The sequence below is a fragment of the Lutjanus erythropterus genome, chromosome 22 (assembly GCF_056507025.1).
Source record: "Lutjanus erythropterus isolate fLutEry1 chromosome 22, fLutEry1.hap2, whole genome shotgun sequence".
NCBI classification, from domain to species: Eukaryota; Metazoa; Chordata; class Actinopteri; order Lutjaniformes; family Lutjanidae; genus Lutjanus; species Lutjanus erythropterus.
In genome coordinates, this window is record NC_139338.1 from 22,242,365 (window position 1) to 22,254,557 (window position 12,193).

Genomic DNA, 12,193 nt, shown 5'->3' on the forward strand with positions numbered 1-12,193 from the left:
TATCTCAAGTTATGAAATCCTAAATCCTCAATCCAACATCGGTTATCAACTTTTATGACTGTTACCTCGCAATTTACACTTCTTTTCTCGTCTCACTGAGCAATTTGTAGCCATTGCTTGTTGTTGTTGTTTTTTTGTTTGTTTGTTTTTTGTTTTTTAAACATCCAAAAATAATGGAGCAAAAACAACAATGAATACTTAACTTAAAGACAGATGAGTCAGACATTTTTGATAATATTTGTAGAGAAATCTAAAGCTGTTCTCTTGAGGAAATTTACAACAACGCTAACTTGGGAGATAAATGAAAGTGGGCTAACGTAGCAGACACAATATCTTACATCCATTGTGTAAACACAATAAAAGAGCAGCCACATGGATTAAACAACTTGGTTAAGACTACCGTTAGCTACTATTAGTGAAGGCTACTGTTAGCGAACACTACTGTTAGCTAATGTTGGTGAGTGCTACTGTTAGTCAACACTACTGTTATGAACACTACCATTAGTTACTGTCAGCAAACACTGCGGTTAGCTACTGTTAGCAAACACTACTATTAGCTACTGGTAGCGAACACAACCATTAGCCACTTTTGGTCAACAGTACTGTTTGCTGCTGTTAGCAAACACTACCGCTATCTATTGCAAACACAACCATGAGCAAACATTACCATTAGTGAACAATACCATTAGCTACTGTAATAAAACAGTACTGCTGTTAGCAAACACTGCTGTTAAGTCCTATTAGCTAGCTAGTAAGTTAGCTACTACTTCAATGTGGAAAACTGAAAATTAGGTGAGATTTTTCACAAACATTTTGGGAAGTTAAGATGCTTGTGTAGTGCTCTATCTTCAGTTAGGGTACGAACATTGACTTAGGTTCATTATCATCATCAACAGTTAAAATAGGAAATGCAGGTTAGAAAGTTTATGTACTACGGCCCCTGGTCCCTGCTGTATTTTGGACCAAAGGGCCAAACAACCCAATATGAGGAATAGGACACCCAATGAAACCATTTTCAACTTTTATTCATTTTGAAGACACTAGTTCAGCAAAGAATATGCGTAAGATTAGATTCATGTACATTTTATCTTATAGGATGTCAAGCAAACTTCTCCTCTGTGTGGATCAGTAACCTGACAATTATGAGGAATCTCCACAAGCTTTTGCTTTAGAAATCCCTGATTGAATTGATGTTACAGTGTTTGCAATTAAAACAATACTTGGCAAAGGAATTCAGCTCTTGAGCTTTACAAAATCACAGTATTCCCCCTAGGTATCAAAGGAGGTATTACATTATAAATAACACTGAAATTACAAAAAAGTGCAAGTCTATATCAAAAGGTTTAATGTCCCTTTAGCAGCTTAAATGCACTGTGCTCTGCAACTCACACACAACAGACACTTCTGCATGATTCATTCACACGAACTTGCTTCCGTTATCTCTCCTTCTCACCACGCAGTAGGAGATGAGACACAGGACAAAGATGCCCACACCAACGCCCAGCAGAGCCTGCTGTATTATCTCCAACATCTGGATACGCGAAATTAGCTCCTTCTTAAACATTTCGGCCGTTTCATCATCCAATGCAGCCGTCTGGTTACATAGATGGAGACAGAAAAAGAGAGAGTGACTGATTATCATGCATCCCAAGCTTAACAGACTTTACACTTTGCTACTGCAGGGCTTCGTTTTTTATCTTACCTCATTCAGCCAAGCAAGTGGGAATGTGGTATAATCCTTGACTTTTTTAAGCACCCTGCAGGGAAAGAGTTCATCAGTTGGCATTCAGTGCATAATATTCTCTCAAATGTTCTTTTTTTCCCCCCCTTATTTGACAGTGGCAGTTGAGATACAGACAGAAAATGTAGGGAGACAGAGAGACACTGTGGACTTGGAGGAATAGATCGACATTTTGCGAAATACAACTCTTCGCTTACTTGCAGAGAGTTAGATGAGAAGATCAATACCACTCTCATGTCTGCATGGTCAACAATAAAGTGAAACTTCACCCCTGGATCTGAGCCTTACTCCACCCACTGCATTATTTTGAAAAATGCAAAGAATTGTGCAAGGGACTGAGAGAGTAGTTGGTCTTTTTTGTGTTTTTGTCACAATATCAGCCTGATCACCAGTAGTTACAAGCTAAACTGTGACGGTAAGATAGTAATCAAAGGTAAAAGAAGACACTGAGAAGGTGGCCAATCATCCCTCCAAAGAGGAACTTAACGAAGATAAACAGACAAATCTTTGAGAAACTGGTTTAGAGACTGACTTGTGAGTCTAGAACTTTCCAAACAGATGACAGTGACCTCAATCCTCTCGTATAACTCTTGTCTAAAAAGGCAAATAAGCACATTTTCTCAAAGCCTTTTCCTTTAAAAGGGATGAAGCACAACTTACGTGATAATCTTCGATGGTCCGTACATCATGTTCACTTGAATTCTCTTGGCAAATCTCAAGGTGAACCCAGTTATCTGGTGGGGGAAAAAAACCCACAAAAAATTAATGTTAAAGTTGCTGCCACAAGGTCAAAAATAACCAAGATAAGTTGAGAAGGTCTTACAGGTTCCACATCCAGGAAGGTCTTATGGTGCTCTTCATTGGGATAGAGTCCCAGCACATTTTCTCTCAGGGACGGACTGCCATGAAGGAAGTGGGGCAGAGAGATGTAGACAGGTTTTCCTGTTTAGAAGGCAAGAAAACAAAGACGGCTCAAACCACCAAGCTGCTGGGCAGAATGATAAAAAGTAGAAGTAACTCCCTGTTGGATCTGGATCGCGAATGCAAGCTGACCTTCTTTACAGGAACTGATGTCAAGCACTCCAGCCATGGTGCAGTTCTTGGTGGTCACCTTATCCGTGCAGAAACAGTGGTTGTCTGGGTTGACCGAAGGAGCGGCCAGAGTGTTTGGCTGCAGGGTATAGCGGTACACTTCAATCCCTTTCAGATTCAGGCTCTCCTCAAAGCTTGCTGACACAGACCTGAAGACAAAACAACACAGAGATTACCTCAAAAGTCTTGCAGCAGCTGACCCTTAATGAACCCAGTAATCTTTGGCTCTGTTGCCTGAAAATAATTCCAGTGCATGACCACAGCCTTGGCTTTGGAAAGCTCTGACCTCTAGTGGTTACTAAGAAGAAAGTCCAGGGCTGCACTCCTCAAATTAAGATGTTAAATCTTCAGTCGTTGGCACTTACTGGCCCACTTCATGTTAGCAAAACACAGTCAGACTAGATCAGATGGAATTGGTCCCACAAAATGAAACTCTTCATCACCTGCAGATGTCTGATGAGAAGAAATAGAGAGGCTTCTTCTTGTCCACAAAGGGAGGGAATGATGAAGCATCTGAGAAAGAGGGGAGAAGAAATCATGTTAGAAAGGTGACTTTAGAGTTACAGAGGCATAAAAATAAGTCATGTAGCTTGAACCACACCTGTCCCGTTGATCATGTCACAGTATTTGTCCTTCCAGAAGGATAAACTCCTGTCGGAAGCAAATTAAATGTGTCAGATAAACTTGCATGATTTGATTTAACAGCCCAAAATATTAGTTTTCATCAGGCTCACTTTTCAAAATCTGTAGAAGCTGATGAAGACATACCGACTCAATATCTCCTTCACTTTAAACACAATCTCCAATCTACTCACCCCTCTTCATTCCATCTATCAATCATTCCCACTTTAGAGATGTCATCCTCTCCAGTGTATATGGTGTAGTTGCCCTCATTGGTACCATTGTACTGGAGAAAAGAAATTTAATTTAATAACTTAATAAAAAAAAAAATTCATGTGATTTTTGAGGTGTTACCAGGTAGATCTCCCATGCTTACTGTGTGTAAGTGCAAGGCCATAATATCTCTTAACTCACAGGATAAAACAGGCCCAGAGTTTGATTGAATACGGGGTCACTGTAACCCCACAGCAATTCCTTGACTGTACGCCGCTGGAACAAGGAGGAGTTGGTGGCCTTCAGCCTGTTCTCCACCACAGGATGTAATATTTTTGGAAGCATTGAATAAGCACCCTGGGGGAAAAAAAAAACAAAAAAAAAAAAGTTCATCCTTTTATTTGGAACATCTCATCAAATCAGCGATGGTGTCAACAGATCCATAAGGACACATGCAAAACATGCAAACCAGCAGTGCCTAAAAATGCTGTGATAAGCCATATATAACCCTCTTTTATGACTGTTATAGATTAGATTACTTACACATAGACACTCCCATTGGAAGTGCTTACGCTTACAATTTCAACCTTATCAAAGTTTGAAGTGAAGACATATACACTGTGCCCAATAACAAGATGCCCAAGATTTTGTGAAATTATGACTTCCCAGTTGTTCATAATTTTCACACTCCAACACAGCAGCATCTTTGTGCCAATCTTAATATCAGCCTCAAGTCACACACAACTAGTCATTATTCATTCTTTGTGATCAAATAGATATAAATCACAATTTTATTTAGGCAAAGTGTTGCTTAGGCTTCGACAACGGTTGAATGGAAATTCTGGTATTTTTCACCCTTATAACTGTGACCACTGTGACTGTGAGTCATGCTAACTTTGCGGCTGCCACCTCTATTGTAGAGGTGTGGAAAAAACAAGGACTCCGTTGAAAGAACCCCTACTGAGGCCAGCAACATTGACATCAAAAAGTATTTTAAATAAACCTTAGTTTTACATATTTAAAACCATTGTCTCTTTGTCCAAACAAAAGTAAACAAAAACAAAAATTAGCCTGCTGCTATTTTTAACTGCATACTACTTCTGAGGAAACTTGTTGGCCAACCACGCTAACTGCTTATTCATGACAAAAAGTAGTCAAACAAAACACTGAAATTAGCCCGCTCCATTATTGTTGCTAACTACTGAGCTAGCTTGCTGGCTAACCAAGCTAACCACCCATTCATGGAAAACATGCTACTTGTCATCAAAGTAAGCACAGAAATTAGCCTGCTGCATTACCTATCATAATAAACTTTATATTACTTCCAAGCTAACAAAGCTAGCTGCTATTCATGAAAACTTCTTAGAGTCCTCAAAGTAAACACAGAAATTAGCCCACTGCATTATCCATTGTAACTAACTTCCGGAACAACTTGCCAGCTAACTAAAGCTAGCTTCCCATTCATCAAAACCATATTAATTGTCAACAAAATGAACCCAAATCAGCCCACTTACGGGCAACTTGCTAGCTAACCATGTTAGATGCCAATTTATGACAAGATTTTTAAGAGCTGTCAAAATAAACATTAGCTCTCTGCATTTTTCTAACTGACTTCTGAGGCAACTTGCTAGCAACCTGCAAAAAAGTTGTTCAAAGTTAACACAGAAAGCCAGCTGCATTAGCTGTTGTAGTAAACTGCATACTTCTTCCAAAGAAACTTGCCGGATACCCAAGCTAGCTGCTTATTTGTGTAAAACATTCTTAGAATTATACTGGAGACCACCCTAGTAGGACCCAGGTATGGTACACAGTGTTCGATCTGGATTTTGAGATCCAGGTCCAGGTGCCTGATGTGAAAACCCTCGTAAGAGTTGTCAGAGTAAACACACACTGTATTAGCTCCCTGCCTATTCATGACAAACATCCTTAGAATTGCCAAAGTATATTTAGCTGCTATTCTAGCTAACGTCTGGGCAACGTGCCAGCTAACCAAGCTAATTGCACATTCATGAAAAACATGCTCAAGTAAACAAAGAAATTAACTCACTGAATTAGCTATTAACTGCTCCTCCAAGGAAACTTTCCAGCTATCTAAGCTAACTGCCTTTATCTACGCACCATTTGTTTACGCTGTGGGTCACTGTGGGAAGGAAACCCAGATTGGAAAATACCAGAAATTTTCTTTAACACTTGAATCGGCTTTGTTAAAAGAAAATGGTTTTGTATAAAAGCATGTTTATATTAGTATGGTATGTCGAGTCCTCCTTCTGCAGCAGCTCTTCATGAATTAGTGCCCTGGTCCTGAACCTGGAGCTCTCGACCCTCCATGGAGTTATTGGGGATGATAGGATGCAAAGAAAAAATCTGCTCTATTTCTGCTGTGCAAAGTTGTGTCTGGACAATTTTCAGCCCTATGAAAAAACATTCAAAGTGGGAAACCATTCTGTAGTTGCTCACAAACTATCACAGAGGGTCACGAGCCAAAAAGGTTGGGAACCACCACCAAAGTGAATGGTTACAGAGCAAAGAAACATCACAGGGCAGCACAGCTTGAATTGGCATAGCTTGTGTTGGCTTCGGAACAGAAGTACAGTAACTATGAACAAAGAGCAGGAATCACCGCACTGTGTGGTGACACTCACTTACAGCCACAACCAGATTGAGGGAGGTAACGCTGTCTTCCTCAGGTCCCACTGACTTGGACGGCTCAAAGATGGCGCCCAGGGGCATTGAGAAGAAGACAGTTTGATTGGGGTTGAACTGGACGTTTTCTTTGGGAAGATATCTTGTCCTGAAGGGTGGAGAAGGTCTTACTTAGATGCTGGATTTTATTAAAAGAAAGGTACAGCATGAGCTACAAGTGATGCACATTTCTAACCCTAAGCCTAACCCTAACCTTGGCATCAAAATTATAAAATCAGAGGTGAACAGATCAACCTTACCTGTATGTGTAAGGTCCTTTCTCCACGACCACTGGACGTGCACCATACTGCAACACCTCCAGGGGATTTTTCACGTCATAGAACCAGAACTGTCTGTACACCGCTGCCCCCGTGGCCACCCAGTTGTCATAAGCTGTCGTTCCAGGCTTAATGACGGCTTCCTAAACCCCACAGACACACACACACAGTCTATTTTTAACATGCCTCAAGACTGCCAGCAGGCCAGCTACCCCACTGATACATGAAATGGATGCTCTGTAATAAAAGAGGTTTAATTTTTCTCTACAGTGCCTTAAAAAATAATCACAGATGCTGATCTTTTGATGGATGAAAACAAGTCCACACTTGGCTTCCTGCACAGATTCTTGTTTATCAGTTCAAGCAGCTTTCCAAAACGCACGCCTCCCGTTTCTCCTGATTCACCTTGATCTCCGCATTCACACTCACACACATTCACACCCGCTGTCACTCCCAATGCTCCAGCCCCAAAAGGTGAAAGTGAGCACCGTACCTTCTCCACTGTCCCCTCAATGATGCTGTTCCCCACTGGGATGAGGATGCCTCCCAGGACAGCTACCACCGCCCCAAACACAGCTCCGGCTATCAGCCCGCACCTTCTGTTACAGCAACCCATGGTGGTGTGCGTTTCCCTGCGTACGACCGTCTGTACGTCTGTCTGTCTGTCTTGCCTTCCTGCCTGCCTGCCTGGCAGCCGGTTCTCCTTCTGTCTCTGTGTTTCTGGTGTGTGCTAGTATGTGCAGCTTGTCTGTGTTTGTGTCCCGGCAGTAGCAGCAGCAGCAGCACAGGCAGACTGTACCATCAAGAGGAGCTGACAGAGCATCTGAGGCCAGGTAAAGGTACAGACACCTCTGGGAGGCGCCTAGGGACAGCCTATAAATGAAGTTATATAATGACAAAAAAGGTTTAAGGTCCAGCTTAGAGACGTCCACTCCAGGTATCAAGAAGGACTATCTGACCAGGTGATAAGAGCTACAACAGACTGAGGAGAAAGGTTGAAAGAGTAGATGGCGCACAAAGAAGTGGTTCGTTTCTGATCCCAGAGTCATGCCATCTTTTAGCAAATTCTAATACTTGCAATAAACTTCAATACTCACTCAAGATGATTTATCAAGATGTGGGATATCACTTCTAGAAATCCAATGACCTGGATGATGAAACTTTCAGCTTATTTTTTTCTTCCCTGCCCTGTTTTCTTATCTTTCTCTATCTGTTCATCTCCTGCTTCTGCTCATCCCAGCTACAAGCCTAGAAACAGAAAAGGGGGAACATATAAATTATTGAGTATATTCTCATTGTGCAGACGCAGTTTTAAAAAAAACGCTTATCTTGTACATCTGGATGTGGAGTTTGATGGGGACATTAAAATGAATGGCTCTTTATCGCATTTCGCCATGCTTATCTTGATTCATTGTTGTGATATCGAAGATTTCTCTGCTACGTGGCGTTTTGAAACCTCATCAGCAACAATAAAGAATTGATTGTGCACGTGGTGATTCATGGGTACCGGGAGTCTTTGCACTCTTTGCAAAGAGTAATGAACCAGAGACTTGAGGAAATGTCAGCACATGTATTAAAGGGATAGTTTGGATTATTTGAAATTGGGTTATATGACGTACTCAGCCATAATTAGTTTATTATTTAGAGTAGATGGTGTTCAGCACAACCCCAGTTTGAAAAAGCAGCAGCAGAACCAGCGTAGGAAGCTAAATAATGTATTGTTGTCCAAAAAAAATCAATATGAGTTTAAGTGTACCCTATATTAGATTATTTTCATCTCATTATCTAACCGCCAGACAGCTTTTTCTAATGGAAAACCACCGGTATACAAGCCAAATATCACCCTCTCCAAAGCCACCAGACTCCACTGGAAAAAAAAGAAATTTTAACTAGCAGAACACTGGTGTTGTTAGCCTACCTCTGCCTCTGTGGGTTTGTTTGTTTGTGTTATTGTGTGACTTTGGTTGATCCAAACTAACTTTCTGAAACCCCAAAGTCACACAATAACTAACAGATCAAGGCAGCATCAGACCAGAAACTCCAGTGTTCTGCAAAGTAAAATTAATGTTTTTTGCAGTTTGGTAGCTTTGAAGAGAGTGATATTTAGCATATATAAGGGTGGTGTCCTGTCAGAAAAAGCTGTGTGGCTAGATAAGCAGTGGAAATATTCTAAATATAGTGTACGCTTAAACTGAAACTTTATTTCAGTGAATAAGTGCCTCATACAACCCCACTTAAAAAAAATCTGAACTATCCCTTTAAAGCTGATTTTTCAGAAGGTCATTTTCTTGTACCTCTGTCTGCCAGCTATCCCTTTCCACCAGACAAAAACTGCATTCCCCATCATGCCACACAACAGTCACTTAAATTTGACTCTCCAAAACACTGGATCCTACATTTCCCATGATGCAACGGGTTGCTGCCTTTCTTTACACCATTGTTCTCAGGTACATATCTTTCAAAATCCATCCTGTTTGTAATGCAGGCTGTCTGTTATAAATATGAACCTAAACTAAAATAACCCTGATGACATCAGTGTGACATCAGCAGTTTATTTTTAATTCAGCCAAAATGACAGAAGACATTTATACAACTGCTTTACTCACAGGCTGTGACCATGTGACGAGTCCTTATATGTAAAACTGGTGCAGCGTCCCTTTAAAATGACAGCGCTGTTGCAGAGTGTTGTAGGGTTTAACGTACAGTATCCTCAGCCCATGTACAGTACACCGCTGCACACCACTGTGAGGTTACACACTATCACCACTGGAGGGCAGCACCATCTTTCCCTCGCCTCTCACTGCCTGTCTGCAGCTCAGTCTGTGGTCCGTCTGTGCCAGAGCTCCGTCTCTGTCTGTTCAAACAAACACTCTTGTCTAAACAGTTTGAATCTCACCTGACCGACTGTATTGTTGATCTTGAAAGCTACAGCTTCAACATTTGGATTGGATTTCAGTTTGTGTGGACACACACAGGCCTATATTTACATCCTGTTCCTCTGCCAGCTACTGTAATATCATTATTGAAGGCAATAATAACATAATAACATTTATGTTTTGTTCATTTTTGCGTTGTTATTTTTTCTAAATAATTGTCTGTGATTGTTTTTTTAATACCCATATTAGACTAACTGCATTTTTGACCACCTAACCAAATTCAAAAAGGCTTCACTGGCATATTGAAACACAGTATTATATACTGTATACATGACCACATTGTATATACATGCGCGTGCGTGTGTGTGTGTGTGTGTGTGTGTGTGTGTGTGTGTGTGTAGATAGATCCTTTCCATAATAAAAGCATTAATAGCACAATTTAAAAAGACTTAATTGTAAGTTTTAAAAAATCCTGCATTTAAAGTTCTACATGAAGTGCTAAAGTAAAAGTAAAGTATCTTTACTTTTACTTTAGTACCTTACTTAGAACTTTTTTCTTTACTTTTACTTTTGTACCTTACTTAGAACTTTTTAATTTACTTTTACTTTAATACTTTACTTACTACTTTATACTTTACTTTTACTTTTTTTTAACCTTATTTACTACTTTTTGCTTTATTTTTATTATAATACCTTACTTAGTTCATTTAACTTTACTTTTACTGTGCTAACTTATATTTACCGAGGCCTGTTGACATGTTTAGGGTCTGACAGTACACTTCTTGTGGAGATTGCAACAAATCAGCAAGCAACATTTCAAAATAAGAGCAATTAAAGCGTTGCATATCTCTGCTGCCCCTGTACAACTTTAGAAACAGAATTAATCAATTTGCAATAATTGATTTGATGTTTATAATGTTTGATTTTCATTTTCAGTATGGGTTTTTAATAAGTTTAATATATTTTGTTTTGCTAAATTAAACGAATAGACCTTTATTGATCACAGCCATTGATATGAAATCAAAGCTGACCTGATAGAACAGAGCCATAATTAGCATCACTGCTAAGACCTGTGTTTAACCTAACATGTCAAAATGGCTGCTGTGGAAAAGGTCAGTTTGTGAATTTGTGCTCCTAAATGTGTGTTTAACAAACCCGTTTTTTCTAATTCATCCGGAACGATCACCGTGTACACAAAAGACAGTAAGTCATCTTTTTTTTTTGTCATGGTTTATTTATTTAAATGACTGTGCAGCACATGACCATCTAGAAAATGAAGTTTCCTTTTGCATAATGGATACATACAGGCTCACATAAAAATAAATGTACGGTAGCATCTGAAAAGGTATTTTATAACTCTGAATATAGGCAGAGGTATACATGGGCATCAATCTTTTATATCTAAAGCAACACTGTCCTTTTCAGAGAACATGAATGCACTCCATTTCAGTGGTGTTTTCTGCGCTGGATAAAATGACATAACTCCCTTTTTTTTTGCCTATGGGATACACCCTCTGGCTCCTGTTGTCACAGACCAGGAGAGGGCGGCCTGGATGACGAAAAGGGAAACCTCGGGCCAGCACTGGATTAGAATGGAAAGGTCACCAGCAACACCACAAATTTGCATGTAGTCCCAAAAAGTCTCACTGGAAATGAAAGAAGGGCAGGGATGTTGGGGAAGTTGTGTGGAAGATTTTGGCGTGAACACGTCCAACCTTCAGGCTGACGGCTGACTTTGAAGACTCACGCTTGACTTTGTCTGACAGGCTAAATTATTTAAACCACAAACAATGGGCACGTAGCTGAAAGTACGTTGCCACAGTTAGCGGTTTGGTTCCCATGGGAACAACACATGACAGAGATGAAGGCCACTTATAGTAAAGTATAGCCTACACAGGTAATGTAGGTCACATGATCCGAGAAGTATACGTGTACAGCACAATACAATGGGCTGTATTTTACCATGTCTCTTAGACTGGGTTGCACCAGTCAGGATTAATTTTTAAACCAGATTAAGTCACCGTTTAACTTTAAATTATGTTGCACCAAACTTTTAAACTTGCTTAGTATAAAGAAAGATTAAATTTAAACTTCAGTTTAACTTTTTACCTTACTCACTTTTGACTTTTTATTTATTTCAGTTTGGGTAAGTAAGCATCTCCAACTCTATCTAATTTTGATTTAAATCACTAAACTCAGATTTACTGAGCTGGCATTTTTAATTGTAACACAGAGCTCTGTTTACTTTTAAATCTGGATTTACTCATTTTTACCCAGTTTTCAAACTCTGATTAGAACTAATATGAGATTAAGTTAATCTTTGTCTGTGAGGCCCAGTTTTAAAGAATTTTAGTTTCACTCCTGTTACTCACGAGGTAAACAGTGACTATGTTTACTGTACATCAAAATAAAAGTCATATGATATAGTTTATAATGTGAAAATTATGAGTTTATGATTGGATAGCGGTGAGTAAAGTTAAGGATGTGCAGGTTAGAAATGCGTTTCACTGTCAAGAAGTTTCCGGTTTGGGCGTCTACCTTCAAAATAAAAGCGCCAGAATAATAACTTGTAGGGTTTGGTAAATTCAGCTTCATATTTTATAGAAGAAAACTGATGAAAATACACATATATTAGCTTTTTACCTTCATGAACTGCACATAAACCGAACATGGCCCACTGAAAATTCATC

General features: G+C 39.7%; 1 protein-coding gene across 1 annotated transcript; it reads right to left on the minus strand.

The window, feature by feature from the left end:
* Positions 1-1,009: 1,009 nt before the first annotated feature.
* Positions 1,010-7,467, minus strand: cd36 (CD36 molecule (CD36 blood group)). Its single transcript, XM_084711135.1, has 12 exons — positions 7,121-7,467; positions 6,610-6,770; positions 6,314-6,458; positions 3,869-4,024; positions 3,649-3,740; positions 3,435-3,484; positions 3,277-3,346; positions 2,795-2,982; positions 2,565-2,683; positions 2,402-2,475; positions 1,703-1,757; positions 1,010-1,594 (listed from the first exon to the last, which is right to left on the minus strand). The coding sequence occupies exons 1-12, from the start codon at positions 7,241-7,243 to the stop codon at positions 1,418-1,420; spliced, it is 1,410 nt and encodes a 469-aa protein (XP_084567261.1). The 5' UTR covers positions 7,244-7,467; the 3' UTR covers positions 1,010-1,417.
* Between the last annotated feature and the right edge of the window lie 4,726 nt (positions 7,468-12,193).

What these genes read in the sequence shown, in the direction of transcription:
- cd36 (XM_084711135.1), bottom strand. Translation starts at nt 7,243, where the DNA reads ATGGGTTGCTGTAACAGAAGGTGCGGGCTGATAGCCGGAGCTGTGTTT. An exon ending in TGACATGATCAACGGGACAG is followed by an intron (nt 3,347 to 3,434) that starts GTGTGGTTCAAG and finishes CCTCTTTCTCAG; the next exon opens with ATGCTTCATCATTCCCTCCC. An exon ending in GGACCATCGAAGATTATCAC is followed by an intron (nt 1,758 to 2,401) that starts GTAAGTTGTGCT and finishes CTTTCCCTGCAG; the next exon opens with GGTGCTTAAAAAAGTCAAGG.